General features: G+C 41.7%; 1 protein-coding gene across 6 annotated transcripts in view; it reads right to left on the bottom strand.

Moving 5' to 3' along the window:
• Nucleotides 1-27,500, bottom strand: part of Fife (regulating synaptic membrane exocytosis protein fife) — a 111,431-nt gene that overhangs the window by 49,359 nt on the left and 34,572 nt on the right. For 5 of the 6 annotated variants that reach the window (XM_070660731.1, XM_070660729.1, XM_070660733.1 and 2 more), the window contains exons 3-10: nucleotides 25,212-25,323; nucleotides 16,156-16,234; nucleotides 15,859-16,018; nucleotides 14,400-14,648; nucleotides 10,901-11,063; nucleotides 10,306-10,614; nucleotides 8,196-8,400; nucleotides 923-1,092 (exon numbers count right to left, since the gene is read on the bottom strand). In XM_070660731.1, coding sequence (XP_070516832.1) covers nucleotides 923-1,092; nucleotides 8,196-8,400; nucleotides 10,306-10,614; nucleotides 10,901-11,063; nucleotides 14,400-14,648; nucleotides 15,859-16,018; nucleotides 16,156-16,234; nucleotides 25,212-25,323 — 1,447 coding nt within the window. The remainder of the gene's footprint in view (nucleotides 1-922; nucleotides 1,093-8,195; nucleotides 8,401-10,305; nucleotides 10,615-10,900; nucleotides 11,064-14,399; nucleotides 14,649-15,858; nucleotides 16,019-16,155; nucleotides 16,235-25,211; nucleotides 25,324-27,500) is intronic. The other variant, XM_070660730.1, reaches the window with a different exon arrangement.

Consider the following 27,500-nt stretch of genomic DNA (forward strand, 5'->3'; position numbering starts at 1 on the left):
CACGGCAAAATTACATGCAATCACTTTAGCATGAAGGGTATACGTTATCTTCGCACTTCCGCTCCATTCTACCTTTATTTTTTCCTTTTTTTTATCGTTTCGCCCTCTCGCGCTTTCCGTTCCATCTTGCGGTTCTCACGGTTTATCGGCGTAATCCGCCTTCCGATCGACACGCCGTTAATGAACACATGGACAGATTACGATTTCTTCGCGGCTCTCGCGTGGCGTGTCAAATCGCGATAACTGATGCAATCGATATCGTCGAGAGTAAAGATGTAAAATAGAGATGGTTCACTTTTGCGTACGTTCCGTGGTTTATCTGGTTGCTGTCTACTAAAACTGTCTAGCACCGAGTCAGAAATGTAACGCTCAAAACGTCTAGATACACGACAATTATTCCTGTCTAATAACGAGCTAGAAAAATTAGATATTTAAACAAGTACGTGGCGAAAAACATTTTGATATCTATTTAGATACACGGCCCGCGCTGGGCAGTGATTAAACTGATATTACTAGACAGATTTAGCTGTAAAATTAGAATAGCTAGATGGATTTCCACTTGGGATTAAAAAATAAAAATTAAATTTCGCGCCGTGATCAACGTTAAACGTCGGTATAAGAAAAAAACCGTGGGCGTCTCGATATTACCCGCGGTAAATTAATCGCCACTCGACACGTCCAACGGGACCCCGAATCGCTTCGGCGACCCGTCAGAATAAGTTCACGATTTCTAATTAACGAGCTCTCGCTGTTGGGGAAACGAGAACCTACGGGCTGGTTAAAATTAACGTTATCCGCTGAATTCAATCGCGAGCACGCGACTCCGATCGAACGGATTGTTTTCTCCCCACGCTTCTTTTTTTCGGCTACGATACCGGAGATTGTGATCAACGTTTTGAAACAATGCGGAAGAAAGACTTACAAAGATCACTGTCGACGTCGTGAATGACGATCTTGATGCCTTCCCCGTCGACCAGGCTCCCCTGTCTCGGTAACTCGCGTTCTTCGGCCGCAACTCTGCTGACAACGGCTGGTGCGCCCTTTTGAACCGGTTGAACCGAAGTCAGCGCTCTTATCGCGTTTATATCGGGCCTAGAATAACAGAAAAAAAATTGACGACGTTAGCGGAACCTTAAAATAAATTCCTAAAAGGAATGTCTGCCTGTATAATATCGTATATCGTAAAAAAAAAAAGTACCGAAAGACACCTTTCGCTAATCACTTCACCAACTTAATCGAAATAATGGCAATCTAACAGCTAAGGCAGCTAAAGTGTTTACGGCGCTCATTTCCCAGACGTTATTAGAAATTTATCGATTCCATAAACTTCAAGTGCGTTTAAAATCCTCTTAAGAACTTTCCATTTCGAACTTCTTTGTTAATCCTTCTTAATTATTCGCCAGCAAACAAAATATGTAAGCAAATTACGTCGAATCACCTCCCCGGCGCCTTAAATCGCTTTCGAAAGGTCACTAAAGACCCGGTCGCTGCGTAAGCCGATTTCGACGACCGGCTTACCCATTATATGGATCAGGCGGATTCAGATCCCCGGCTAAACCGCGAGATTGATACCGCGGTGGAGCAAGTTTTATTATTGCGGAACTATCTTGGAGCAACCAAGACGAGTTTAATAATTTTCCCGGCGCTCGAGGCAAAGCTCGAAAAATGTTACATCCAATATCGACTCGCGGCTGAAGTTGCGATAATAAACCGCCGAGAAATATCGCTTCGCTTAGTAAATATTAATACACGCCGGCTATATTGATTCTAAAATTAACTCGGAATAATCGCGAATTACAACAACGTTAAGCAGCGCCAGCGTTGTTTATTTACACGCTACACCGAGACTCTTTTGAGCCGAAGCTCGAAACTGACCAGAAATAATGACCAGCTCGATTTCAGAGGTAGAAAATTCGATAGATTATCGCGAGAGTTACATTTTGGGATTTTTAATTTTATTTAAGTCGCGCGTTTAATTACGTTTAATTTATTTCAAAATATTTCAACGTGCCGTTCTTTTTTTTTTTTTTTTTCTTTACACGTCGCTTGCATCAAGGTCGAAGGGAAGCTCACTCTCGCGATGAAAAAAAATCGGTCTTTGTGCAATTTCGCGCGTTGTAATTTATCAAATGCCTCTAACTTTTGGCGCAAAACGGTTAACTGCTAAATTAAATTTTGTTTTACCGCGGAAAAGCGCGCAAAGGGAATATGAAAAATATATATATGCACGCACTCGAATATTTTCATCAAACAAAAACGAAGTTTCCCACTTTTCCTCCCCACTTTGTAGGGTGACTTTCAAACGCAGTCGCGATTGTATTAAATTCTCAACCACAGGACGAGCGTCCTCGACCGAGCGATAAATTTACTCGTCCGTTGGTATGACGCCACGGACATAAATTACCTCCCTAATTCTGTGCCGTAAAGGCTAAGGAAGCTTACATTCATAAAGTAATCCCGACCTCCGTCTTACGCCACGCCGAAAACAGTCGGCAGCTACGCAAGCAAACTTATTAAAAGTAAAAATAATACTATTTCTTTTTCTTTAACTGATATTTTCTTTGTCGATGATTAAACCGTATGGAAAACTGTCGACATAATCGCGCGAAAGTTTTCCGCGTCGGAAAGAAGTTCGAGCGACAAAAGAGAGAAAGCTTTGCTGCAATGAACTCCGACTGAAGAATAAATAAAGGGAAAACGTAAGGTTAAAGTTCAAGCGCGGAGTTTCGTATTTAAGAAGCATTAAAAATGTACGTCAGTATTCCGGTTCTTTTTTTTTTCTTTTCTTTTTTTTTTTTCGAGAGGTATAAAACATTTATTTAATAGTATTACATAACTGAAACTATTTTGTATCTCCTAGAGTCCTTTTCAAATTAAAAAGTAATATCTGCGCCGAGAGTACGAGGCTCTCTCAAGGTTTATTGAAAATTGAGACGTATCGAGCGAGCTATTTATATCGCTGAGATTTGGCGACCTGTTCGACGGGAATTTCCTTTAGGTCCGCGTTATCGGGAAAACGCGACCGCGACTATTGACGGTATACCTTTGTAAAGAACTCGGTTACAAGTTCGAAACGTCTTTTTCGACCGGCGTATGAAGTACAAGAGACACCTTGAAGCGCGAATCGAAGGAACGCGGGGCCGTCGCGCTTCCATCGCGTTTCCATCGCGTTTCCGCCGTGTTCCACTTTTACACCCGCGTTTACCCGTTTCGCCGTTTTCCAGAGTAAATGGAAATTTGTAAGTCGGCTGCGAGCCGGTTACAAACTATTGTCTGGAAGCTCCGCGGCCGCGCTGCATTAAACGAACGATCTCGAGGCGTGGGTTGGATATGCCGAGAGAAAAATATACAGAGAAAATTTTATACCGAGAGTTATTAAATTTTATGCTTTAAAAATTGATTATATGATACGATTAAAAAATTACTGTAATGCCACAGTAGTTGTGACTCACACGGGATTATGAGTTTAAATAACTGGTGGACAATGGCTAGTCGTAGCGTTTAATTTTATAATTCCTCGATGATTAAAAACTATTGCGACTTACAATTATAATAATTCTTAATACAAAATTGTCTCCTTCTGCTTACTTTCGGACTCAATCGTAATTTTTCTAATATTTTTTACGACAAATCCGATTATATTATTGACGTAATAAAAAAAACATAACCGAGTCAATCATACGTATCGTTAGAAATATCAGAATCACGGCTGGGTTCAATAGTATAACTATCCTTTCTTCTCGTAACGTGGTCTTGTTGCCGCGGCTTCTTCTCGTAAATCGAAACCTGCAATTCCGGGCGTGTGCCCCGCGGCGCCGGGCTTATCTCGTATTTCTATGCGGAAGATCTTAAAGGAAAAAGGAGGCAAAGGACGAGAAGGAAAACGGCGTAACGCCGGGACGGGCGAGGTGAATTGCAAACGAGCCGTGCAACTTTTAACGAGTATCGTCTCTTCAAAAGCGGCTTCGCAGCCTACGAGATGTAACTTCGCGACCGCGCGATTAACAAATTGTTCGGCGGAGAAGGACGTCCACGAGGAACTGTCAGTGATGCGTTTAATTTTCGTTTAATTTACGATTCGTTGATAAACCTCGAAATATGTCTGGACGTAACGTGGTAGAGTCGACGACGATTTTAAGGGCTCCTCTTATTGTTTCGCGCTTCCCAGGTTCCCTTTTTATGTTTCGTCGTGTTTCGGACGTCCGTAATCGTATTTTGCGTCCGTCTTTTGTGGCATTACTCGCAGGCATTGTGTCGCCTCAGAAATACCTAATGTAATAGTAAATTGTCCTTGTCCCACATTTTTGTTTTCTTTATTATGGAATTAAAAAAAAAAAAAAATTCCCCGTCTTGCGGATTTTTTCATATTTTAAATTGAAGACGCAGACTTTTACATCGTCGCGTGATTAACAACAACTGCGACATATCGATCACTTAAATTGAGCTGAATTCACTTCTTGTTTTGTTACCGCTTCGAAAAGTTTTTCCTCGACGGAAAGTGCTCTTTAATAAAAATACGGCGGGTAATTCTAGAACTAGGTTTCGCTTTTATCAATCTTTTATCAAAGAATTGACCGAACATTTTTCATCAAAAGATCTCGTTATTAATAGCGACGGTTATAAAGACGGAATCGCCGTATCAGGGGATAAAATAGATTTTCTTTCATCCCGCACTGATAGTTCTTTCTTCAGCAACCGCGTTCAATCATGCGAGTCGCCTGGTATCGACAAGAAGCGATTTCGGCCACGAGCAGCCGACCTTTTGAACACGAAAATCGTCAATTTGACAAAATATCGCATCGAAAGAGCGAGAAATGTTTATTTCAACGGAGATAAAAGTGCAACGATCATCAACGAGATCTTCGAGCAAACGTGATGTATATATCTGCCTTCCTCTCGATTTTCACGTCAAATGCGTTTTTCAAAACAGCCGGAGACTCTCTTGATTTTATTTCGCCGACGTTCGTCCAAAAAACCTTTTTCTAAATTTTTTTTTTTTTTTCTTATTTCCGCAAGGATATAATTATTTTGAATTTATTTAATACCGAAATTTTAAATTTTGATTAATATTATTTTTGTACATGACTACAGAAATTGTAACGTCAGAGTCGCATTTTATTAAATTTTCCTCAATTTTCAATTCCACAAAGTTCTTTTTCCCCCAAAAAGAGAAATCGTATTGCATTCATACCGAATTCTACGATCAAATGCAGTGGAATGTCACATGTCGACTTTAAAAGAGGATATCTCACTCCCTTTCTCTCTCTGTCTCTTTCTCTATTTTTCGCTCTCTTAGTTTTGTATGAGGGTTAGCTCGGGCTGGATGGAAATTTACAAGATCATATCCCTTTATGAGATTCTTCCAGTTCTTTTTATCGTGGCTCATAGCCACTCTTTGAAGGAGAATCGCTTAATTGCGCAGTGCCATCACGAACTCTGCTAGAATAAAAGCTTTTCCTGGTCGTTTCGCTGAATAAGAATGAGCTGCGCGACGATATCGATTAGTACACGGTCTGCCGAGGGCTCCGCGGAAAAAAGTCCTGTTTCGCTTGTGTTCTTAATGTTACTTGGATTAAAATAATTTTACCGGGCGCGAAACTTTCGGCGTATATATTCGAAGTGCGCGATTTTGATATTAAAAATTAAACTAATTGGGTAAAATTTGTTTTTGCTAAAATTGAGAAAATCCCGCGAAACAAACGCATCGCAGGATTCCGCGGAATATTATTGTTATCGTATTTTAATTACTGCGCGAACTCGAGTTACACGGAGGGATGAACGCAGGGCGGAATAACGAAACGCGATAATTACGTTAAATCGTAGTTCTGTAAGTAAATGGGAGTTAAAAAGTTACACGATTAAAAAATTATGTCACGACCGGAGTTACGGGAAACAATAATTGTTCGGACAGGCCAGAAGTAAGCGGGAATTAAAACTTTTATTATTACATCTCTAAGTTCCGTCGGGAGAAAGGAAAAAGCACGGCGCAAGCTATTTTCTCGCTTTCTTGTTAAAATTTCGCATAAATTGCTGATATTCAAAATGAGGAAAAAAGCCTTAAAAATTTAAACACTTAAATGTTTTATAGAAAATCTGTATTCTTCAACATTTGTCATTTTAATCTAAATTAATTTTAATAATCAGGAAAGTTTCTTTATTCTCTCTTTTTTTTTTTTAATCTTCTTGTCGCACTTCATTAAATCAGAAAATGACAAAACGTTAACAGACTTGTTAGATCATTCGCTAAGAATGAAGTACTCGCATAAAGAAGACGCGAATTTTCGTCGAGGTAACTTTCCCCACGCGAGGCGAATTGAAAATTTACCGGTGGTGAGCAGGAAAGTGCGCCAGACGAGACATGCGATATTCAGCGGAATTACCGGCGCGATTTACCCTGATTTCCGACGGTTTACCGAGATGACGATGCCGAGATCGCGGTCGCCCGGCATTCGAAGCACGACCGAATTTCGTGGCCTGGCAAGGTCGCATTAAAGCGCAAGTGTCCCGACCTCGCGGAAGAGTGACGGCTCGCCGATGTAAGCCGGCGTGGATTGAGGAAGAGTGCCGCGCACTCTTAATTCGGATGACAGCCTCCGCCGTGCCTCGATTTAGCTCCGGAATCGAGGTCGCCGAGTGGTGTGCTGCCTAAAGTTGGCATGCATCGATCGCGAGTAATCGACAGGATTTTCCCCGAGAGCGCAAAAACGACCCCCGTGTATTTTAGAAAGCGCCGCACGCCTCGTTCGCTCGGACAAATTGCAAAAGACGGTTTTAGCGCGTTATTTAGCGCGCACATTTGTCCCGAGTTTAAACCTGTCACGCTCGATAAACAGGCAAATTAGTTCCTTCGCAACGCAATACGTGGCACAACACGGTTCCGGAAAATCGGGCGGCAAAAATAATCTACAAATAAATTAATATAAATGATTTTTTTAAAATGTTATAAAAAATAATTACTACAGATAATTAAAATTATTATTGAAGTAAAATGTCACTTATATCTTTAAAATAATTTATCATAATATTTCACTCAATATCTTTGAAACAGGCGTCGAAAATTGACTTAAATATGAAGAATCGACGCAGCTTTGACTTTCAACGGCACTGACTGTACGAAATAACGATTATGCAATCTAGATTTATAACGTTGACTGACGAGTTCAGCTCGCCATCCTTCGCAGACTTTAGTTGGTTGAAAAAAAAGAAAAGACGATGACGGCGAAGGATTGCAAAGGTTAAGTCAATTTTGACAAGAACGATACATCATATAACACACGACCCTTCCGCCAAACATTCCCAACATCCCAACTTGTTCGTAACAGCCTGTCCGAGGGATGACACTTCCTTGCCCCGACGGCAGGCCTTCGACCTTTTTGCACGTTAAGAATATGTTCAAAAAAGTCTTCGGCCACAATTATTGAACTTGTGTCAGCAATAGTGACAAAGGTCTTTAAACTTTAGACGGATATATGATAGAAATTGCTTTAAGAAATATATTTAAATAATAAAAAGAAATAAAACTATTAAATAATTAAAATAAAATATTGAAATAATAAAAAAGTAATTATTTTAATAAGAATAAAAATTAAAGTAGACATTTTAAATATAAATAATTCAGTCGACATTAAAATATTTAGAATAATTTTTTTTTTTTAGTATAAATTTAATTTAAATAAAATATGAATTTAAAATATGTTTAAGAATTATCATAATTTATCGTCAATGACATTATCGTACAAATGTACTTCGGATTTCTACAGTTTCGTCGTGTTATCCATTTTGAGATACCGCACCGTAAACGCAAAAGCCTCTCAAACGGTTAATATTGCGAGACCGGCGCGCTGCATTTTCGAGCGACCTTCTGCAACGTGGAAAATTAAGCTCTCCGAAATTGTAACAGTTCCAAACTCGACTTTGGCAAGAACCACAGATGCGAGCGCGAGCGCGAGTAAACGCGCACACTTAACAACGGATAGCAGAAAGGGATGAGGGGGAGGAAAGACAGGGTGGTATTAATTATTTCCGTAGTGGCGAACTTCTCCGTGTTTACGATCCGCTCGACCTCTTGCTCGCAATGTGGCTCGCATACATTTGCAAACGCGTCGCGTGCCGCGTGCTGCTGATAAGTGTAGATATAGCGATGGTATGCCCTGGGGACAAATCCTAATAACCTAATGGCGTGAACAATGACTTACAATTGGGAGCCCCTTCGTCGGGTGCGTCTCTCCTCGTCGGGAATGAGAACTGGCGGCGAGACCGGCGGCGGTACCGCAGGTGCGGATGACGGGTCCAGCTTAATCATCTTCTCGTCGTCGGCCGCAACGTCGTAGGGCATCACCGGCTTCACCGCGCGGAAAGAAGACCTGCGGGTCACGGGCCGCTCTTCCGGCTCCCGGGTGCCTGTGAAAAATCGGGCGACGTTTTTAGGCCAGCCGCGTTTCGCTTGAAATATTAAATGCGACCCGTTACAGCGAGTAAATCGCCTTGAATAACGAAGTCCCCGCGGATATGATAATAATAGAGACGGAGAAGTGGCGTGGATTTAATAAAACTCCTTCGAGAGCCACACGAAAGTGTATTTTTAAAACTGATCGGTTTTGCAGGCAAAAAAATAGTTTGCTACCGTATTTATGTCGATAAGCGTACTATTAAAAAGAAAAAGAAAAGAAAAAATGACGTTTTCATGAAATATTAAAAAGCGATAAGGGAAAATGGTTGCGGTTACATAAATAAATACGTAATCAATTTTAGCCAAAGAGATATTAATTCGACGTGTTTGCTTTCTTGATTTTTTTTTTTCGTGTTGCAAATAACGAGAGAGAAATATCTGGCTGCGTAAAGAGCTAAACATATTCGAAGGAAATAAAGTAGCCGGGCCGGTTATTTTCGCGCCGATGCGGGTCGAATGCCAATGTTATTTCGCTCTGTAACACAGGAAGTGGAGTTTTCAACTCCCGGCACAGAGAAACGTGTACAGGTCGCATTATTACATATACGGGCTACTCGAATAGGGGCGTATTTTTATTTCACGCGAGGGAGAAAGAGGAAACTAAATACCAACATTAAAGTAACGTTACCGCTGATTGGAAAAAAAAAAGAAAAAAATTGCCGGGTTATTGTTACGCTTTCGTATTTTTTAAACGACCGAGGGTGCTTCGGGAAACAAACTTGCCGCTCGGGCTTCTAATTGTGCAAAGTTCGAGGTTTATTCCGTCGTGTTTAATATCGCACTTTGCGTAATGTCGCCGTTTGACTGTTAAAACTCCGCGTAACGTTAAACCCGGGGTATCGTGTTGTACGCTCAGCGAAATGGGAATTTTCGAATAGCCGATCAATGGGCGCACGCACGAGCATCGGTGGCTTCGAAACCGCGTTGTGCTTTTCCGTAGAAAGTCCGACGCAAGTTCCCGGGGCTTCCCGTCGCGGCGCGGTAGGGAAAGGGCGCGGGGGAGAGAGCAGACGGGCGGAATTTCTCCGACGCCTGTTTTAACGCTTCCGATCACGCTGACTGTAATGCAGGCGGTGTAAAGTTACGCCGCTGCAGTATGTATATCTCGGGGACACGCGACACGTGTCCGACGTACGCGAACTGAATGCATGTAAATGGGAAATTCTGAAACTAGTTCCAAGCCGCTCCCCGCGGCACATTTTACCGGCGATTGTCAGGAGTTTAATTGTTGACAAGGGAAATTTTCAAGCCAGCGATACATCTCATTTTGAGATCAATTTAAATCACAAGTCCTCTCTGGCAGCGCGAAATTAGTTGAAATGGCAGTTTAAACATGTAAATTGAAAAACTTTTACCGAGTATGCTTCGGGCTGACGTTGCCCGGGGCAGAAAGTGCGTAAAGACGGAAAACCGAAAGGACGGGTCGAATTAATATATTTACGTGGTGGAAATCAGCTCGCTCGTCTCCTCCGTGCTGTTTGCCTTTGATAGCGGAACATCGGACAGGACACCCGCATTCGCGTAATGGGGTGAATTATTTCCACGGAGCGGAGCGGAGGAGCAAGACGGAACAATACGTACGGTGGAATTAGCGCGTGGAATTACCGACGAGGTCTATTCGATTATCCTGGTCGGCGGCGCTTTTGGTGTCCTTTAAAGCGCAGTTGACTCTAACTTGCCGCGGATATTGTTGCGATAATACGCGTAATACGCGGCAGGAAATCGGAAATAATAAAACTATTTTTATTACTATTATAATTATTACAAATAATTATTATTAAAAACAAAATAAATCTCGAACTAAAAGAGCTCCTTTTTTTTTAATTTGATATTTAATGTTGGGATGTTTCACTCACCTTGCGGCGAAATAGCGGCTCTTTGTTGAGCTGCGGCGATAGCCATTGCGTTGAGGCCACTACTTCCGGGCATCGCGTAAACGTCGTAGGCGGACGCGCGCCTTGGTAACTGAGCCGGAAGTCCTAGGCCGGCATCGGGGTGCGTAGGCTGCGCCCCACCGGCGGCCATCGCAGCCGCAGTTTTAATTTCATCGTCGTAAGACCTTTGCCTGGTAACACGCGACTTGCGGCGAATCGTGCCGCCTCCGTGACGAGCGCGATGCCGGCGTTCCTCTTCGTCGTCCATATCTCCGGCTTCCTGTTTGATTGCTTTAGCGAGAAAATTAAAAGACGACGTTAGGGTTTCACGCATTATTAAAATTGAATGAAAACACAGGTTGAGGTTCGATTTTAAGTAATACCTTCCGATTGACTGCGGCGAAAATAATTAAACATTCTGATAATTATTTAATGATCGTAGCGACGGTGTAAAAAAAAAATTTCAAGAGCTTATATTCACAGAAATATTTCCTGCGGGTAGAACGACGAGTAAATTGAAGATAACTCTCGGTAAGCTTATATAGTATTTCCTAAAAAGAAGTAAAACGATCCTTACCCTGAGTTTGGGCCGGCATGACGACTCTCTGAGGGCTGGTTGCTCTTCCCCTGTCGGAGGGTTGATGGCGATCGGGCGAGCCGCCCCTCGACTTGCTCTTCCGGTCCAGATCGCGGTCCCATCTGAGGTCGTCTCTCTGGCGTTCCCCTGCAACCTTTCGAAACTACAACATTACACAGAGATTAGGGCTCGATGCGGGAAACGTTACCACATGTAGGCCGCGAGTAAGGGCGGGAGGAAGTCCAAGCGTCCCCAACAACACGGGCAGAGGCGGGCGGGAAGAGGGTGCAAGTACAATATTACAGGCACAGATTGACACCTAGAAGCTCATGATTAAGATCAACGCGCTGAGATCGGCTACAACCCGGGTGTTTGCCATTTTACGGGGGGATCGAAGCTGGTGCAGTTGCATTGTTTAAATTACAGCGAGAGGTCTCTACGGCGGGTCAATACTCATTTTCTACGCCACGTGTCATTTATGTTGGCCACGTTATGTGTAGTCGTATCTCTTTCTGCTTTGCTTCGAACACGTTCAATTTTAATGCACAAATAATCCAATTTAATCATCTATTGTTAAATTTTTGGGATTAATATATTCAGATGAGTACATAAAATGCGTTATTTAAAAAGTTGAAAAAAAAAAGAAAGAAATTAAAATTAAAGAATTAAATTACGCCGAGTTGATTATATTTTTAGAATAAAAAGCTTTCGAGAAGGCGAGGATTATTTCCGTAAATGGAACGCGATTGTGTTCCAACGTAATTCAAATCCGCGTATATCTAAAATAACTCGGTCCATCGGCGGATCGCAAAGGGACATTACGCTCGAAAGCTCCGGGAGTCCGCCCTTTGATAACGAAAATTAATAGCGTCCCCCGACACGCTCGCGGGTAACAAGATGGAAAAACCGCGCTGGCGCTGGTCAGCTGCTCGCGATAATAATGAAACAGTCACATCCGAAAATTAACTTCGTCCCGGTCTCGTCACGCGTGCCATAATTGCGCGTCGGCGACAATTAAAGCGAGGCGGTGCGCCCGAGTTCGCGAAGGTTTCGGAGTTAAGGCTCCATTAGGGTCGGAGCAACGAACGGGCGATGCCGAGCACGTCTTTCTCGTCGCCGTTATTCACCGAAAGTGGGTAACGCTGGCGCTCAATTTCGCTCTCGGAAACACCTGTCGCGCGCATAAATATTTAATAAAAAAAAAATATAATAATAACATGAAAAATAAACGATTAATTAATCGAATCTTTCCAATTAAATAATTAATTATAATAAGTAGAAAAGACTTGAGATAACTTGGCGGACTACTCTCGGATTTTAATCGCGGGATTACCTCGGCGTCATTGAGCCCGGCGATTACTTTTCGCGTTGCCCGTGCCTCGAACGTGTCACGTTCGCGTTTCCGTAATTCCGCCTCGCAAGTCCTTCCGATCCATCCATCATGCGGCCGCGAGTAAAGCGGTAACCGTGACGCGCGAGCGGCGCCGAAGTGGATTGAATCTTGAGATGGAAAAAGCATCAATGACAATTACCGCGAAGAAGATAAACGCGCCGGGCGCTCTCTTCTAAGCCGGGCCGAATTACCGAAGGCTCGGCGTGCGCGAGCGATAAACTCTCGAATTAACGTTCGCCGTCGTAAATACGAGGCCTCGGGTTTGTCTCCGCCTACGCAACACGTAACGTAGAACGTCTTCCACGGCGATTCCGGTAAACTGGATTTACGAGCCGAGCCTCCGCCCCTTCTCGCGCGTCAAACTCTGACGCGTGTCGATCATTGGAGAAGTAATTAGACTTTTGCCTTGAGAAAGGGATCTTGCAAAGTGATTTATAGACGCGTCCTGAATAAATAAGACACGAACAGGAAAATAAAAAATGAAAGAGTAATTATAAACGGTGGAAATATGCTTGTTTTGTTTAAAGCGCAGTTAAAAAAAAAACACGCGTTAATTAATTATTACAAAAACAAAGTACATGCAGAAAATGCATTTCAACGGATTTGTTGAGTAAAAATATTATAGCCGAAGCAGGAGGAAAAATTGTAAACGCGGAATAAATGCGAGTGCAGAACAGAGAAAAAAAACATTTTATGTAAGCCACGGTTTTTTTTTTTTTTGTTTTGTTTTTACGACGATTCGCGATACGCGCCATACGGTTGTAGATTTTTGAATCCGCTATTTTCACCCCCCCTCATTTCTGGAGACGCGTTATCTCCTTCATTTCAATTTCAGTCCACTTTCTTTCGTTTCCGCGGCTGTTTCCGGCGGCGGCGCGCGCGCGGATCCGATTATTTCGCCGAGCGACAAAAAGGACTGTCGATAAATTCTCGAGGTGAGACGTCCGCCAACGTTATACGAAGTTGTCGGCTGGTCACAATGTAAGTCCTCAACCTTAGAGGGTCGGTGTAGCGATCAATAACTGAGGTTTCGATAAATTCAAGGGTATTGATTCGCATAAATGTCATATCTCGCGAGTCGCGGAGAAAGTAAGCCGACGTGGTTTCAAGAAGCGCCGGGGGAAACTTTAGTTGTACCTCTCAAGTAATACAATATTAGAAAAAAATATAGTTACAGAGAATAACATTCTCAAATAAAAAATATTATAATTTATTGTATCAAAAGAAAAAAAAATAAATAAATTTTTAAAAATTATAGTTTGATTAACGCGTCAAGATTAGTTTTTTGTTATCAGCGACTGCAATCGAAATAATTCGAGATTTCTCTCAGCGACCTGCATTTTGTTGCATAATGCAGGCGGTGTGCGGGAATCTCGGCGAGCAGTATGATGTATGCATTTGAGATAACAGCAAAGTGTAGCTTAAAGCGTTCAAGCGGACACTCAAAGCATATTATACACGTTGACTCGTTCGGCAGCGGTAATTCAGCAACCCTAATTTCAAACATGGCTGCACAAATATTCTCCCGTATAACGGTGTATCTCCGAGGATGTTGAATTATGCACCTCGCTGGGAAAAGGGAATCTCGTGCGGTAATAAATCGTGAGTAACATCGAAAGCCAGTCGAAAAGATACGATGCGCACGTAAAGCGTGGATCTTATTTTTCGTAATTTTATAAACGTTGTCCCCGTTTCGTTACCGCAAAGAAATTAAACGAGTACATTAATTATTCGTGAACGCGGGAAGAAAAAAATTTCTCACATTGACTGACAACGTATACTTATCAAGACAACTTTCTTTTAATTAAAAGTCTTATAAATGATTAAAAATTATGAAAAAGAAATTATCAAAAAAATTTATACAGAAATCGTAAAAAGTAAAAAAAAAAAAAAAAGCCATGAAATATTCTCCGTGTTTTTATTCTATAGTTCATTAATTAAAATGGAAGAAGTAGCTACGTATCTAATTAGCATTATAAGAGAAAGCAGTCGGAAAGATTGGCTCGTTACGCGATAGTTATCTATACTGTTTTCGATTAACCGTTTAACTCTCGGGGGAGTCTATTACAAAGAGGGATATAGGCCGCGGATGAAATTTTCGCTTACCTTCTCTAACTCCTTGAGACTGGCCGGCGAGACGTCGGAATGCCTGCGAATTTCCGGGCTCCGCGGCGGAGCTAGTCCGCTTCCGAGTGGATTTTGACTTCCGGCTGAGCTGAGCCGCACGTCGCTGTATCTCCTGTGGAGGGTCTCTAGGCTCGGCACGTCCAGCATCGAGTCCGTAGATTCTTGCGTCACTATCGGCTGGTCCCTCGAAGCGATCTTTCGACGGCAAACGCTACATCGCCAGGAAGACTGTAACGTTTAAAAAAAAAAAAAAAAAGCAAAATTAATAAGCGATAAAATAGTTCTGCTATTAGCATATTGTTCTTCAATTACGTTTAGGTATAGACTCGAGCTTTACGCGCTTAACTGCGTTATTCAACGAACATTTGGGATTTAGATAAATTTCAGCGTGCCCCGGAAACAAACGGATTCATTGTGCGAACGCGCGGGGACTTGGGGTGATTCCATTGTAATCCGGGCGCGAGATTGAATCTCGCGAGATCGGCCAGCGCGCGCGTTCACCAAATTTATCAATTACGCGTGTAATTAGGATTAACGCGCGATCAATGTCGCGCGTATCATCCGGCGAGGGGCAAACAAAATCGCCGTTAAACCAATTAATCTTTAACGCAATTACGTTAGGTTCCCGCGTTTATGATAATCTAGTGCGAAAGTCGGGAGCCGCGAGGATTCGATTAATTATTTGCGCGACGACTCGGACGAGAAGGCCTTCGGGTCCTCGGCGATTTCGAAAGAAGTACCTTGAATAATTGAAAAACGGAAGCCTCGATAACTTTCTTTTGTCTTATTAACGAAATCTAAAGAGAGAAAATTGGCGGGCAATAAAGTTCAAAGCGATTTACAGGAGTCAGTCTCGTTTTTAAGGGATTTTCTTTTTTCTCGTCGTAAATTTGCGGCTTTTCTTGTCTCTATCGATTGACAATTAATTCTCACGTCCTTCTTGTATTTGCATCTCAAATGTAAGCACTTCTGAAAATTGTTACGGATATTAATTGCTCGTAGACGTATTTAGTATGCATTACAAGCGTAAAAGTTGATGTCAAAATTTATTGCGCATTAATAAAAGCGTCAACTGACCTTTTGGAAGTGAAAAAGAGTCGCATAAAAATTCGCGAACAACCGTTGATGCAATTAAAATATCAAACGACCAACCGGTTTCAATTACATTCAACACGTAAATTATAAAAAAATAAAAAAAAAAAATAAAGGTATAAATATTAATCAGCCAAATTAACACGATTAATCACAACGTTACTTTGTAAATTAAATTTTCACGAGTTTTTTTTTTTTTCTACTTTGTCTTCGTGCTTCTCTGTGTTTTTCTTTCGCCCGTTTCGGCAATTAATTCGCGCCCGGCCGCCGTCCAATCTCGCTTTACGGCAATATTTGCCGGCGGAAAACAATGAGCGAGCCGGTTAATTAAAAATGGAGAACTCACCGGATCGTCGGAATTCGTTGTCGTCGAGTACGAGGCACAGTCCTCGCAGACCTTGTGTTGACACTCGCAACAAGTTCGCGAGACCTCCTCGGGGCCGAACGATTTCCGGCATACCCTGCAGTCGTCCCCACTGCTTGTCTTGCCGCCCGCTTCGGACTTTCTGTAACATCGAATCGAATAAACTTTATTCTACAACTTTTTCACGTTTAAATGCACAAGGCAATACCATTTACGTCGAAATTTATTCTTTATTTTTAAGCAGAATAAGAAAAAAAATTAATAAAGTGGAAAACTCACGGTTTCAAAGTCTCAATGGCGGTGGGATCCTCTTTAGGCTGAACGTCCTCCACCGGGGTGACCTTCGTCGGTTTCGCCACTGAAAAGGGAAAGTAGCCTTTTTACGGCGCTGTACTTCGCGAAAAGATTACGAGTCCTATCCGCGTGCTTTCTCACAAGCCGTATCTCGCGAGATCCCTCAATTGACGAATCGATCGCCGCGAGCACCCTTCCGCCCTCGCGGCAGACTTTTTAAACTGCCATTCAGCTCCGCGAAATATCTCCGGAAGAAATCGTTAAGTATTCCAGTTTCGCCCTGCCACGAAGAACGTCGCGTGGCGATTTTATCTCGCGCGATTTACTTGGGAGGCTCTCTAATCGAGTGCCGGCGCTATCGCGAGTTTTTTCCCCGAGAAGGAGCCGTGCGATTTCGAGGGCGGCACGGCGGAAATGGGTTTCCGATATTTCAGTGTGAGGAAAGAAGGCCCGTGAAACAATTGGATTCGCGCAGAGTCCGATTTTATTCCGAGAGTAAATACCACCTTCGAATTGCCAATTGGGAATTAATAATTCACTCGTTCGCGTCTTTTTGAGCCGGCTGGGAAACTATTGTTCCACGAGAACGGTTCTTGACGCTAGCAATCTCGCGCCGTGTCGTCCGAGCAGTTCTTTCGCGGCTTTTCAATTAACCTAAATACTTTCGCGAGTAATCAAATAATCCGAGGCTCCTCTGCCGAGCAACGCTGCGGCATGAATTAACGGAATGAAGAAGATTATTGTACCGTGAGTCAAGAAAAAGAAATGAATCTGACCGCGAAAGCGCGAGCTTTTTTTCTTCCACCGCTGCGGTGTCCTTTGCAGAGGAACATTTTTTCAAATAATCAGAGCGCTTGAGCTAAAGATAAAAAAAAAATTGCTACCACAATTTATCATTTAAGTATCTTCTATCGTGCGATCTTATTAGGAGAAAATAATTTTATTAATATATGTAATATTGTTATGTTATTAATATTATTTTATTTGAAACGCAAGTATCTCGGTAAGAATTAAATCGCGGATGTCGTCGAACAAGTCCGCGTCTTTATTGTTATAAAAACACACGCTGCGACACGGGAGATTCGATTTTTATTAATGAAATTAGCTCCTTCCGCGCACTGACGTCGTACCATGGAGCTTTCGTTGCGGGAGACACAGTCAGAAATCGCGTTTGCGTTTCTATGGACGTTAACAAAACGGATTACCGGCACAGTTAGTGAGCGCAACAAAAGAAATTCTCTTCGCACGACGTGCGAGAAGCGTCGGGATTTTCCTTCTCGTGGCAATTACTTCGTTATCGTCGTCCGAGATTCCTCGAGTCACGTAAGAGCAAGCCAAGTCCTTGCCGACGCAAGACAAATCGTTATCCGGCTAATTGTCCGAAAAATCATTGGAAAAACGTTCGTAAGAACCTCGAAGAGAAAACGTGCGATCGTTACAAGTACTCGTTTTTATCTCAAGTTAAGTCTAACAACATGGTAAAAAAAGAAATAAAATAAAATTCCGATTCTTCATTAAATCTGATATTATTTAGTTGTTAAATTGAATTGCTTTGGAAAATACAAGAAGCTTCCATAAATGTTTTTAATAACAAAATAATGAATCCTGATGTTACTAATTTTCTTTTACATTTATTTTAAATTGATTTTATTTATTTGTTTGAAAAAAGGAAAGAAAAAAAAAACAAACGTTTTTTGATTGTTTCATTTATTACTTTTTCTCGTACAACATAAAATAGTTTCCAAGTTTCTCGAAGTCGCGCTTAACTAAAGACGGATGCTTTCCGCACTCGCTTTGTATTTGATGTTCAGACGATTGTTTACTTCGCCGAGCTGTTCATGGCGCGCTATCGTTCTTTCAAGTCTTCCGAATAACCATAGAAAAGACAAGAGGGTTTCCATCCATTTGACGGAAAGCTCAACAGCGTCTCCTCGAGGTTCTCGCGGAGGCAACTCAAACTTCCTCTCGGGTTCGAGTTTTCGGAAGTGCGACAGTCTGTTACAAACACGCGAGATTTAACTTCCCGAGAGTTGTGCAACAAGAGGTCGGCCACAACTCGCATTATCGTTCTACATCGATTTGTCCCCGCGAATCGGGAGGGAAACATTCCACATGATTTTAAAGGACAATTTAAATATTTAAACCGGTCAGTGAGAATTTTTTATACGCTTTAAAAATGCCGTTTGAAGAAAATTTTGTTTAAAAAAACACGGAGCAACATTAACGCGACATTAAATAACTGTCAGGAACTAATTGCCGAAGTGACGCAAATTTTTTCGCGTATTTTTTTTTTCTTTTTTTTTTTTTTTTTTTTTTCGTAGAAATTTTGACGTATGAATATCGCAAATCCCACGCCGTTAAAAATTATTAAACCGTTTTAATATCTCGTAAATACCCCGCTGCGATAATAGCAGCGCTTGATAAATTCGTACACATGGATTCTCTTCAATAAAAGGTTATCACTTTAATGTAACGATAGCTATATGCTTTTGCAAATGATAACGTGCAATATTGCGCTGACGGTCCTTGACACTTTTTAACTAATAAAAACCGGACACTTCATAAATATAAACGTAGCAATCGCAATATACATCCTTGTTTTCCCGAACGCGTTCAGCAAAGTCAATAAATCTCGTGATATTTATATTTTTCGCGAGCAAAACCATGTCCGCGATTTACATATATATATATTTTTTTTTTCCCCAAATACAGTATTTCGTAATAAAAAGAATACCGGACAAAACATTGTTATTTAAATAATATTAATCGAGTCACTTCAATCTCCGATATTATATCACGTGTTTACCGTTTACGCTTAATGGATCTACGTTGAGAAAAGAACATATATGTATTTCCGATCTAAAACTTTGAACCTCCTAGCAACAATATTAAAAAAATCATGTCCGACGTTAGGTCGCTCTTAAGGGCCAATATCACCAAGATCGGTTAACTGTAATCTCAGTTTAACTCTTTTTTCTTCTCTTTCTTATGTTTTACTTAGAGAAAGACAACGAGAGAGTTAAACTGAGATTGAAGTTAATCGACGTTGGTGAAATTGAAATTTATAAGTAAAGTGTCAGGTTAGATTGTCGATTTAATGTTTCGACTATCCTATTTATAATTTCTTTTTTTTTTTTTTTTTACTTTTATTTCATATACATATACTTTTGGATCCGTATATCGTCATGCAAAAAAAGAATATCGACAAATATATGCCTTGCAAATATTATCGGGCTTAACTTCCGCGAATTTTCGTCGTTCCCTAATAAGCCGTATTCGCATAATTGGACACGCGACATATTTTCGACGTCGCTATTGGCTGCCAATCGATATCGCCGATTGACATTGTCCGATTCAGTGCTTGATAAACGGACGCGTAATTAAAACCTCCGGGCCTTGATGTAACGCGCCCGCGATATTAGAGATAACATAATGCCGATGACCCATTTACACCGTTTATGCAATTCAATGCGATTAATGCCGACATTGCGATTATTCCGGCCGCGCTAATTGTTATGGAATTGCTGAAAAATTATTGTGAGATTCCGCTGGAATAACTTTGAACTGCGCGCGCAGGTCGAGGTCGAGTTTTTTTTACATGTATAAATATTTTACGGAAATACTGCTTTATTACGAATGCGTTGTTGAACGATTTGTATTTCGCTTGGGTAACAATAACGCTGCTTAACCGAGCGGCGAAGAGAAATTATCGAATTGTATAACAGGGCGCGTTGTACTACCTAACGGCGATGCGTTATCGGCGGGGTTATTGCTAGTAATTGATCTCCGGGTACAATCACATTGTTAATCATCGCTGTAATGAATAGAGCAGCGGATCGGCAGCAAACCGGCTGAATGGAATATCGTGGCATTAACGGAGTGCATCTTGACGAGACTGACGTTTATCAAGACGGTGCAATAAATTTTGACGCTAATTCCCGCGTTTCGCGTGCGAGGTTCGTAAAATATCATTGCGAGCGAATAGAAGAAACGTTATTAAAAATATTAAGAGAGAACATTTACTTTTTACTGAAATTATCAAGTCCTTTTTTTCTTTTTTTCTTTTCAAGCTGGTTTTATATTAATTTTTAAAACGACGGTTTATGAATACATAAGTGTCTAATAGATTTGTAATCTCGAAAATTTTAATATTTAATATTTAGTACATGAGAAGTGAATTTTCATGCGATGACTTACATTTTTTTTGAGCGGCGCTGTTTGACGTGAAATATTAGCCGGTGCATTCGATATTGAAGTGCTCGCTTAAGACACGGTGGTACAAGCCGATCGGTTTACAAATCGTAATATGATGTTGCGCGGCATTGTTGCGAAATTAGATTTCACGGTATAATGATGCCGGCGATTCGGCGGCTGTAAGCGGAGGAGGAGACAAGCAAGCCCGGCGCACACACAGATATAAATACGAGATTGGAATCGGTCGTGTTCTCGTGCATTACCGTGCTGAATTGTATCACGATGGCGCTTGGTCTCGGGCTTTAAAGGTAGATCCATTCAAAACGGGCTCCTCTCATCGTCGTCTTTCAAACGCGCGAACAAAGGCGTCGCATTCTCGCCGGATGTGTAGGCGAATAACGCGAAATGCGGACTTTCAATGGGAGGCTCGGGGATTTCAAATCACTCGTACCTTTCGGCCTTGCACTTTTTGCCATCGCGGTAAATCCCTGATCGCCTCGAAATTCCTTTTTTCCTTTATTACAGATAATTCATCTTTCATTCCTCCCTCGTTCCTTCCTTCTCCTTCTTTTTTTTTTTCTTTTCTTTTTCTTTGTTTCCTTCTGCCTGTCTTTCTTCCTCTTTCTTTTCTTTTTATTTGCTCGAGATGCATTTTCCACTGGATAAAAAATTATTTGCGAAAAAAAAAGTAAATTGCCACTTTTCCGAGAACGACACGAAAAACGCGATACAATGTGCTTCGCGTGAAGTGACGAGCATAAAAAATGTATTTCTTGTTTCTCTACTCGCGTCTCTGATTTTACGAAGACGTTCGCTCGAATGAGATTTTTCTCTTCTTATAAAATTCAACGGAGACCGTGTATTTCCGGCGGAGCGCTTGCAATTAAAAAAAAATCACGAAACCCGAGTCCTTAGTGTGAACTCCATCACGTTTTACGCAAGAGAGCGATATTATATTTTTTTTCACGCTCGAGTCATTTTGAAACAAGCGCGGGAGGGCAAATGGTTATTTTCACTTTTTCGATTCACCGCGGATGGCAAATACGCGTAGAATTTCTGGAAAAAGCGCCGAGCGAAGGTCTACCGAGACGGGGAGGATCAAAAAAGTAAATCTTGAGAGATCGAAGATCGCGGCTCGAAAAGCAATGAAGGAGAGGACCGCCAGAAGGGATTAAAGAAGCAGCGAGAGATAGCGGGGCCTGGAGGGATGACGGCTGAGAGGGGAAGGGAAATCGATACAGATAGCGGGTGTAGATTTGAATTTTACATACAACGCACACAAGCTCGCAATCACCGGGGCGAAATCAGAGCACGCCGAGCAGACGCTTCGCGCTGACTCGGTAAAGCCCCGAGGGTTGGCTGCGGGTCTACAAATTACAAGTCATCGCGAAGGAAGAACCCTTTTAGGACGAGGAACGTCGCGGAAAGATTAGAATTAGAAGCTCGTAACAATCGTTCCCGAACCGCTGATAAAACCGTATCGACCCGCGCGTGCCTCTATCCAATTTGCCCGATGGTTGTTGAGTTTATTTTGCGCCCGATAAACAATTATCGTGTAGTACTTTAGTAACTCCGCAGTTTTCGCCCGGCGGGCAATCCGGGAGTCCCGAATTGATAGTTGCGTGAAGTTGCATCATGAAGACGGGGGCGAAACGTGCGCGCATCGCGAACGGCTCGCGGGAATTGCGGGCGGATGTTGTGTATGGACCAGCGCGATCCCGGTGTAAATAACAGTTACTGTTCCTCGTCCCAAGGGTGCCCGTTGCATCCCTCTCGCGTCGTTACCCAACCGCGTCTTCCGTCCCTTCCGTCGTATTTTTTACAGGTAGGTGAGTACCTACTCGGGTAGTACGACCGGTCGGGCACGCCGCTTTTGTCAAACTTTCCACTATTCCCGGAAGTTCGCGACTTCGCTAGGGCGCTTTACATCGGCTTCACGGCTCCACCGTGCCCTGTGTTACTCGGTCGCGCTCGTAAATAACTCAAATTTCTGGAAAGCGCGAAATGAAGAGGGACACCGTGGCCATTTTTTAGAGACATGGACCGTCCTCTGATAATTTTCATATTTTTTAGTTTTATCTCGAAACCTCACATTTTTTATTTTTTTTTTTTTTTTTATTTTGGGGAGGGAATAAAATTATTTTGGTAACTTTAATAAGTATTTGACGAATACGTAACATTATTATTATAAAAGAAATTTTATTTTCAATTTACACAAGCGCTTGTCGTCGCTTTGCGAGTTTACGTATTTGCGATTAAAAATATCACGAAATTATAGTTGAGGCCAGAAGTAAATATATCTTTCTCTTAATTGCAAATGTAGCACTTCTGCTGAACGCAGCTATTATAATTACCGTTTACGGTGCCATTTTCAAGCGAAGATACAACGCGAGAGATCGTCTGGCTATGTTCCGTTGATCAGCAAGATTATCTGAGAAATAAAGCCGCCATATCCGGGTTAACTGGCGTGTTTCGTAGGAGTCACGCCGGGAAGTATCCGTTTCTCCCCTTTAGGGTTGGATCGACGGGGATCGGTGGGTGTAAGCGAGGTCTGCGGAAGGTTGTAGGCGAAATTCCCGGGAAACTCTGGAGCTGCGAATCTCCGCCAATAGACGAGGCGGAGTCGAATCGTCGTGCAGAAACCCGGGAATATACGAGGGGGGGAAGAGGGAAAAGGGCGAAACGGATTAATTAGAACTGCCCGTTTCGTCGACGGAACGACATTAACTCGCCTCCCTTTACGTCTGATCGTTTGTGATTGCGATTAAGGGGTTAAACGTCATTACTTAACGATTGGGCGAACAAACCGTGCAGAATCGAGAGAAGGTGCATAGATAAAGAAGTGTATTTTTTAATTGAAAATTTTAATCTTATAATTTGTAAAGAAGATAGTTTTATACTTTTGAAGACAACATGATTTTAGAATAATTCTGACAATAAATGTGGTTGAGTCAATTATAAATTTAATTGAGTTGATCGTATTTATAATTAAATATATTATGAAGTTATAGTTGAATTTATAAGCATATGAATAAAACGATGACTGGTTTAGTTTTAATATACAAGTTTTTGTCCGAAAAAATAATTTCTCGCAATTTAAATAGAATTAGTTTCAGATTAAAGTCTGTATATTAAAATTTTCTTATACGTGAGATTAACGTTCTCAATTTAAGAGTACTTTTTTTTTTCTGCGTGGGCGGTCGGAGTCTCGCAAAAACAATCTTCACGTTCTGTCGTAAAATTTGTAATCTTTCTTGGAAATTTAATCGACGTTTTTAGCTGTTAAGGTATTATCTTCAATTAATTTTGATTAATTATTTTGCGACGGTGAAACGGTTTATTGCAAAATTGTAGAGATAACAATAGCTCAGATTTCTTAAAGGGAAAGAAAAGAAATGACAATTTATTGTTATATGGCGTTAAATAGAATTTCGCTGCAGCGCGAAGTACAAATGGAATGGGACAAATTTGCGATGCGATTCGCGTCACGAAGCGAGAGAAAAGTAAGTCCCATCGGAAGAGGAAACTTCCTTTGCACCCTATCGAATCTCTGTCATTTAAATCCCATCTCGCATAGCCGAAGTTCAGCTCACTCTCTCGCGGAATACTTTTACAATAATACTTCTTTTTCGTTTATTTTCGTTAGCGTTATTTTTCGAGGATTAAAACCAAATAAATTTAGCAAGTTTTTTTTTTTTTTTTTACTTTTTCTTTAAAAGCTCAAAGGCCACAAAAAACCGGTGGAACCCGTGAAATTTTATTCCAAATGCACGTGAATTACTTTTGGAATTAACTCTCGTCGCGAATGTTCGCCAATCGGATTTCTTTCGCCAAATCGACGATGAATTATGCATCGATGTAGTTCGGCGCGCACACATATTCGTTCGAACTTACAAAGTAACCTTTAAACTTTCGGCGCTCCCTCTGTGAAAACGCCGCTACAAGCTGAGATTTTCTGTTTACGCGCGCGGTAGTCGTCCCACGGGCAATGTAAAAAAATGCAAATTAAATTCGTACCTTCCCTTTTAACGAAGTAAAAGCATTAAAGTCTTACGTAGGTGCGAAACTATTAATTATGTTCGTTGATTGCGATAAAGTGCGACGCGGGACTGAATTATTATCGCGTCTGTATTGAAAAGTTATCGGCGGAACGGCGAGACGAAGTGGAGGAGAGTAATTTTGCGCGGACGTGGGCGGTGGAATGGTCGACGAAGAGCTTTCGAGCGATCAACATCTCGTTCTCGACAATGCCCCGCGCTGATAAATGGCCGCGTGACGTTTCTTCAACTCGTCGGCGGCGATATAAATCAAAATTGCACGGCCGCATTGTGGCGGGACGGCGAGACGGGCCGCGCAGGTGTGTCGGGGCCATTACGAAGGGCGCTCCTGGCGTCAGCATCCCTTTAATGTTTCCGCGGAGTAGGTGGTGTAGACGGCACTTTCCGCGCAAAACGAGGAGAAAGAAAATGTGAAAATGCACGCCGCCGATGAGAAGCGCGGAAACGCCCTTGCCCCGAGTGTCCTCGACCCTGCCCGACCTCCTCTTGCACCTTCCGCGTTTCCTCCTTTCCCCCCGCGCGCTTTCATCCCCCGGCCAGGCCGCGTAATTGGACAAACACGAGTTGATATTTATGCAAGTGTTATGTCGGTACGCCGTTCGCGCGGTTACGCATGAAAACTACGGAACGAGGTAGGTCGTTCGTGAAATAAAAATTCTAAACGCGCGAGAAACGAAGTCATTTACGAGACGCTTTTGCGGTCAGGTGGCATCGCTGAGAAAAAAAAACTGCCCGACTTTGAATTGAAAATGTTAGGACAAGAGAGATTTAACGTTGATTAGGACTCACCGTTTCCCGTCGATATAATATTTCCCAGTTGCAGCAATTTGGTCAAGGTTTTTCCGCTTTCTTCCGGCGTGACTGGTCCTGATGCACCGGCTTCCTGCTGCGCCATCCCCATCTGCAACAGAAACAATATTTAACGCTCAACTTGGAGCTATAACAATCGCGCGATTAATTGATCGCCGAATACATTCTGAATCATCCGGGGGAGCGTTAAAAATCTATCTCTTTAACACACTTTTTATAATTTTCAAATAATTGAACGGTTCTTAACGCAAGAAATAAGCGCAAAGAAAGAATAATTAAGGTTGGAACTAAGCTCATTAAATATGCTCGGTGCAAGGTTGCCGATAGCGTGCTAATAATAAGATACGATATTTAAGCATGAAATGACCCAATTCGTAACCCGATCCTCATCTGCCTGAGTATCCTTGACCCGGCGAGCGTAAATATTAATTAACACGTCGAGATCTCTTACGAGTTGCTCGGCATCTTGAAACGTTGTTGACATAGGGGAAAAATGTTACGAGACATTGGGGAAAAAAAATACCGTCTGTTATACCTTCTGCTTTTTGCATAATATATACTGTGTTGTCAACCGAAATGTATAAATTAATTAATTATATTAGAATATAAAGATGCTATATTAATTAATTATTATAATATATTATATATATGTATTAGAATATATTTTATATTATATTAATTAATGAACCGAGGCAGCTTTGATATGCGCAATTTATCGAATCTAATTCTGAATCGAGAACACCGGGAAGCATTGCGTTTTATGTTCCGAGCTGTTCTACGTATAAAATAAAATATCACGGATCAAATCCGAAAATGCGACATAAAAAAAAAAAGCATCGAAATTCAATTTTCTTTTCTGCTTCTTCTGAAAATGAGAAAACCTGGCTATTTCTTTCAAAGGATTCCCTTTCCTTCGCGAGCGTCGGCGTCTTCGTCGTTCAATCACGTCGCGGTGAACTTTGAGGTGGGACGATAGTAAATATCTTTACAGGTACATACAAACGAGCCCATGCGAAAGCCAATTTCGTAATCGAGATGTAAATTGCACCACATCTGGCCGATTGCCAGCTCTCTCTCTCTCTCTCTCTCTTTCTCTCTCTGTATTTCTCTGTTTATTCTCTATTCGAATTTCGCTTTCTGCTCGTGATGTGCTGTCGGTGCCCCCGAACCCTTCTCGTCCGAAGTACTCGTCACCCTCCGGCTCACCCTGCACGTGCAAATATACTTCTCTTACATCACGGCTGCATTATTCGGCACGTGGAGCGTGGTATAATGCAAGTCTCCTGGAACGATTCCAGCGGTCGGAGACAGCCGGTGGGACACCGGCGTGATTTGATCCAGGTCGGTCCTGATGAAACGTGGCAAATATATATGCGGATACACACACTCACATACACATTGAGAATATTAAATGCGCGGTAGACCGCCGCCACTTCATTCCTGTTTCTACCCGCGGATTGTAAATTAATTCTCTAGTCGACTACTAAGCTGCAAAATATTTTGATTTCTAATGGCTCTAAATAGATGCCACAAAGTCATTAATAACTGTGTCTTAAAGAATATCACTGAACCCACACTGAGAGAAAAATATAGTTATACTTTTGGCTTCGATTATAATTTTATAATACTTTTAATGGTAAACGTAGCTGAATCAATTAGACATATTATAAAATTATATCGTATTTTAAAATTATAGCTAAGATCAAAAGTGGCTACATTTTTTTTCTCAGCGCGGCATAATGTTTCTTTCGACCTGAGAACTTTGTTTGGTCTCTGAGCGTCTAACACGTAGCTACACCCTTTATTCGAGATTTAATGGACGGTCACGATTATTCGCATCTGCGCGCATACTTCGTAATTTATGACGTCGGGAGGAGTATAATCTCGTGATAGATGAAAATGGAGGGATGTGCTCGCGTTTGCGTGGACACTCGCGGAAACTATCGCATTTGCGTCCGCTACCTGACTTATTGGTCAACAAGACCATGATAAATAACCGTATTAAGTCCAGAACGCGCGAGAGGCAAAATTCCCAGTGAGAGAGAAAGAGAAAGATAATAAAAAAAAAAAAAAAAAGAGAGAGAGAGAACTCCGCCGAGAATTAAATTTTGTCGCAGTTGGCCGACTCAAATTGGCGTTAATTAAACGTATATTTACAGGTGGAAATTACGTTGAGTTGCTCATTAAAAATAAAAACTATAGCTTTATTAAAAATGTTTTGTTGCAATTATGTAACTTGCATTAATTAGAAAATCTTAATTGTTTATT

The sequence above is a fragment of the Cardiocondyla obscurior genome, linkage group LG08 (assembly GCF_019399895.1).
Source record: "Cardiocondyla obscurior isolate alpha-2009 linkage group LG08, Cobs3.1, whole genome shotgun sequence".
Lineage (NCBI taxonomy): Eukaryota > Metazoa > Arthropoda > Insecta > Hymenoptera > Formicidae > Cardiocondyla > Cardiocondyla obscurior.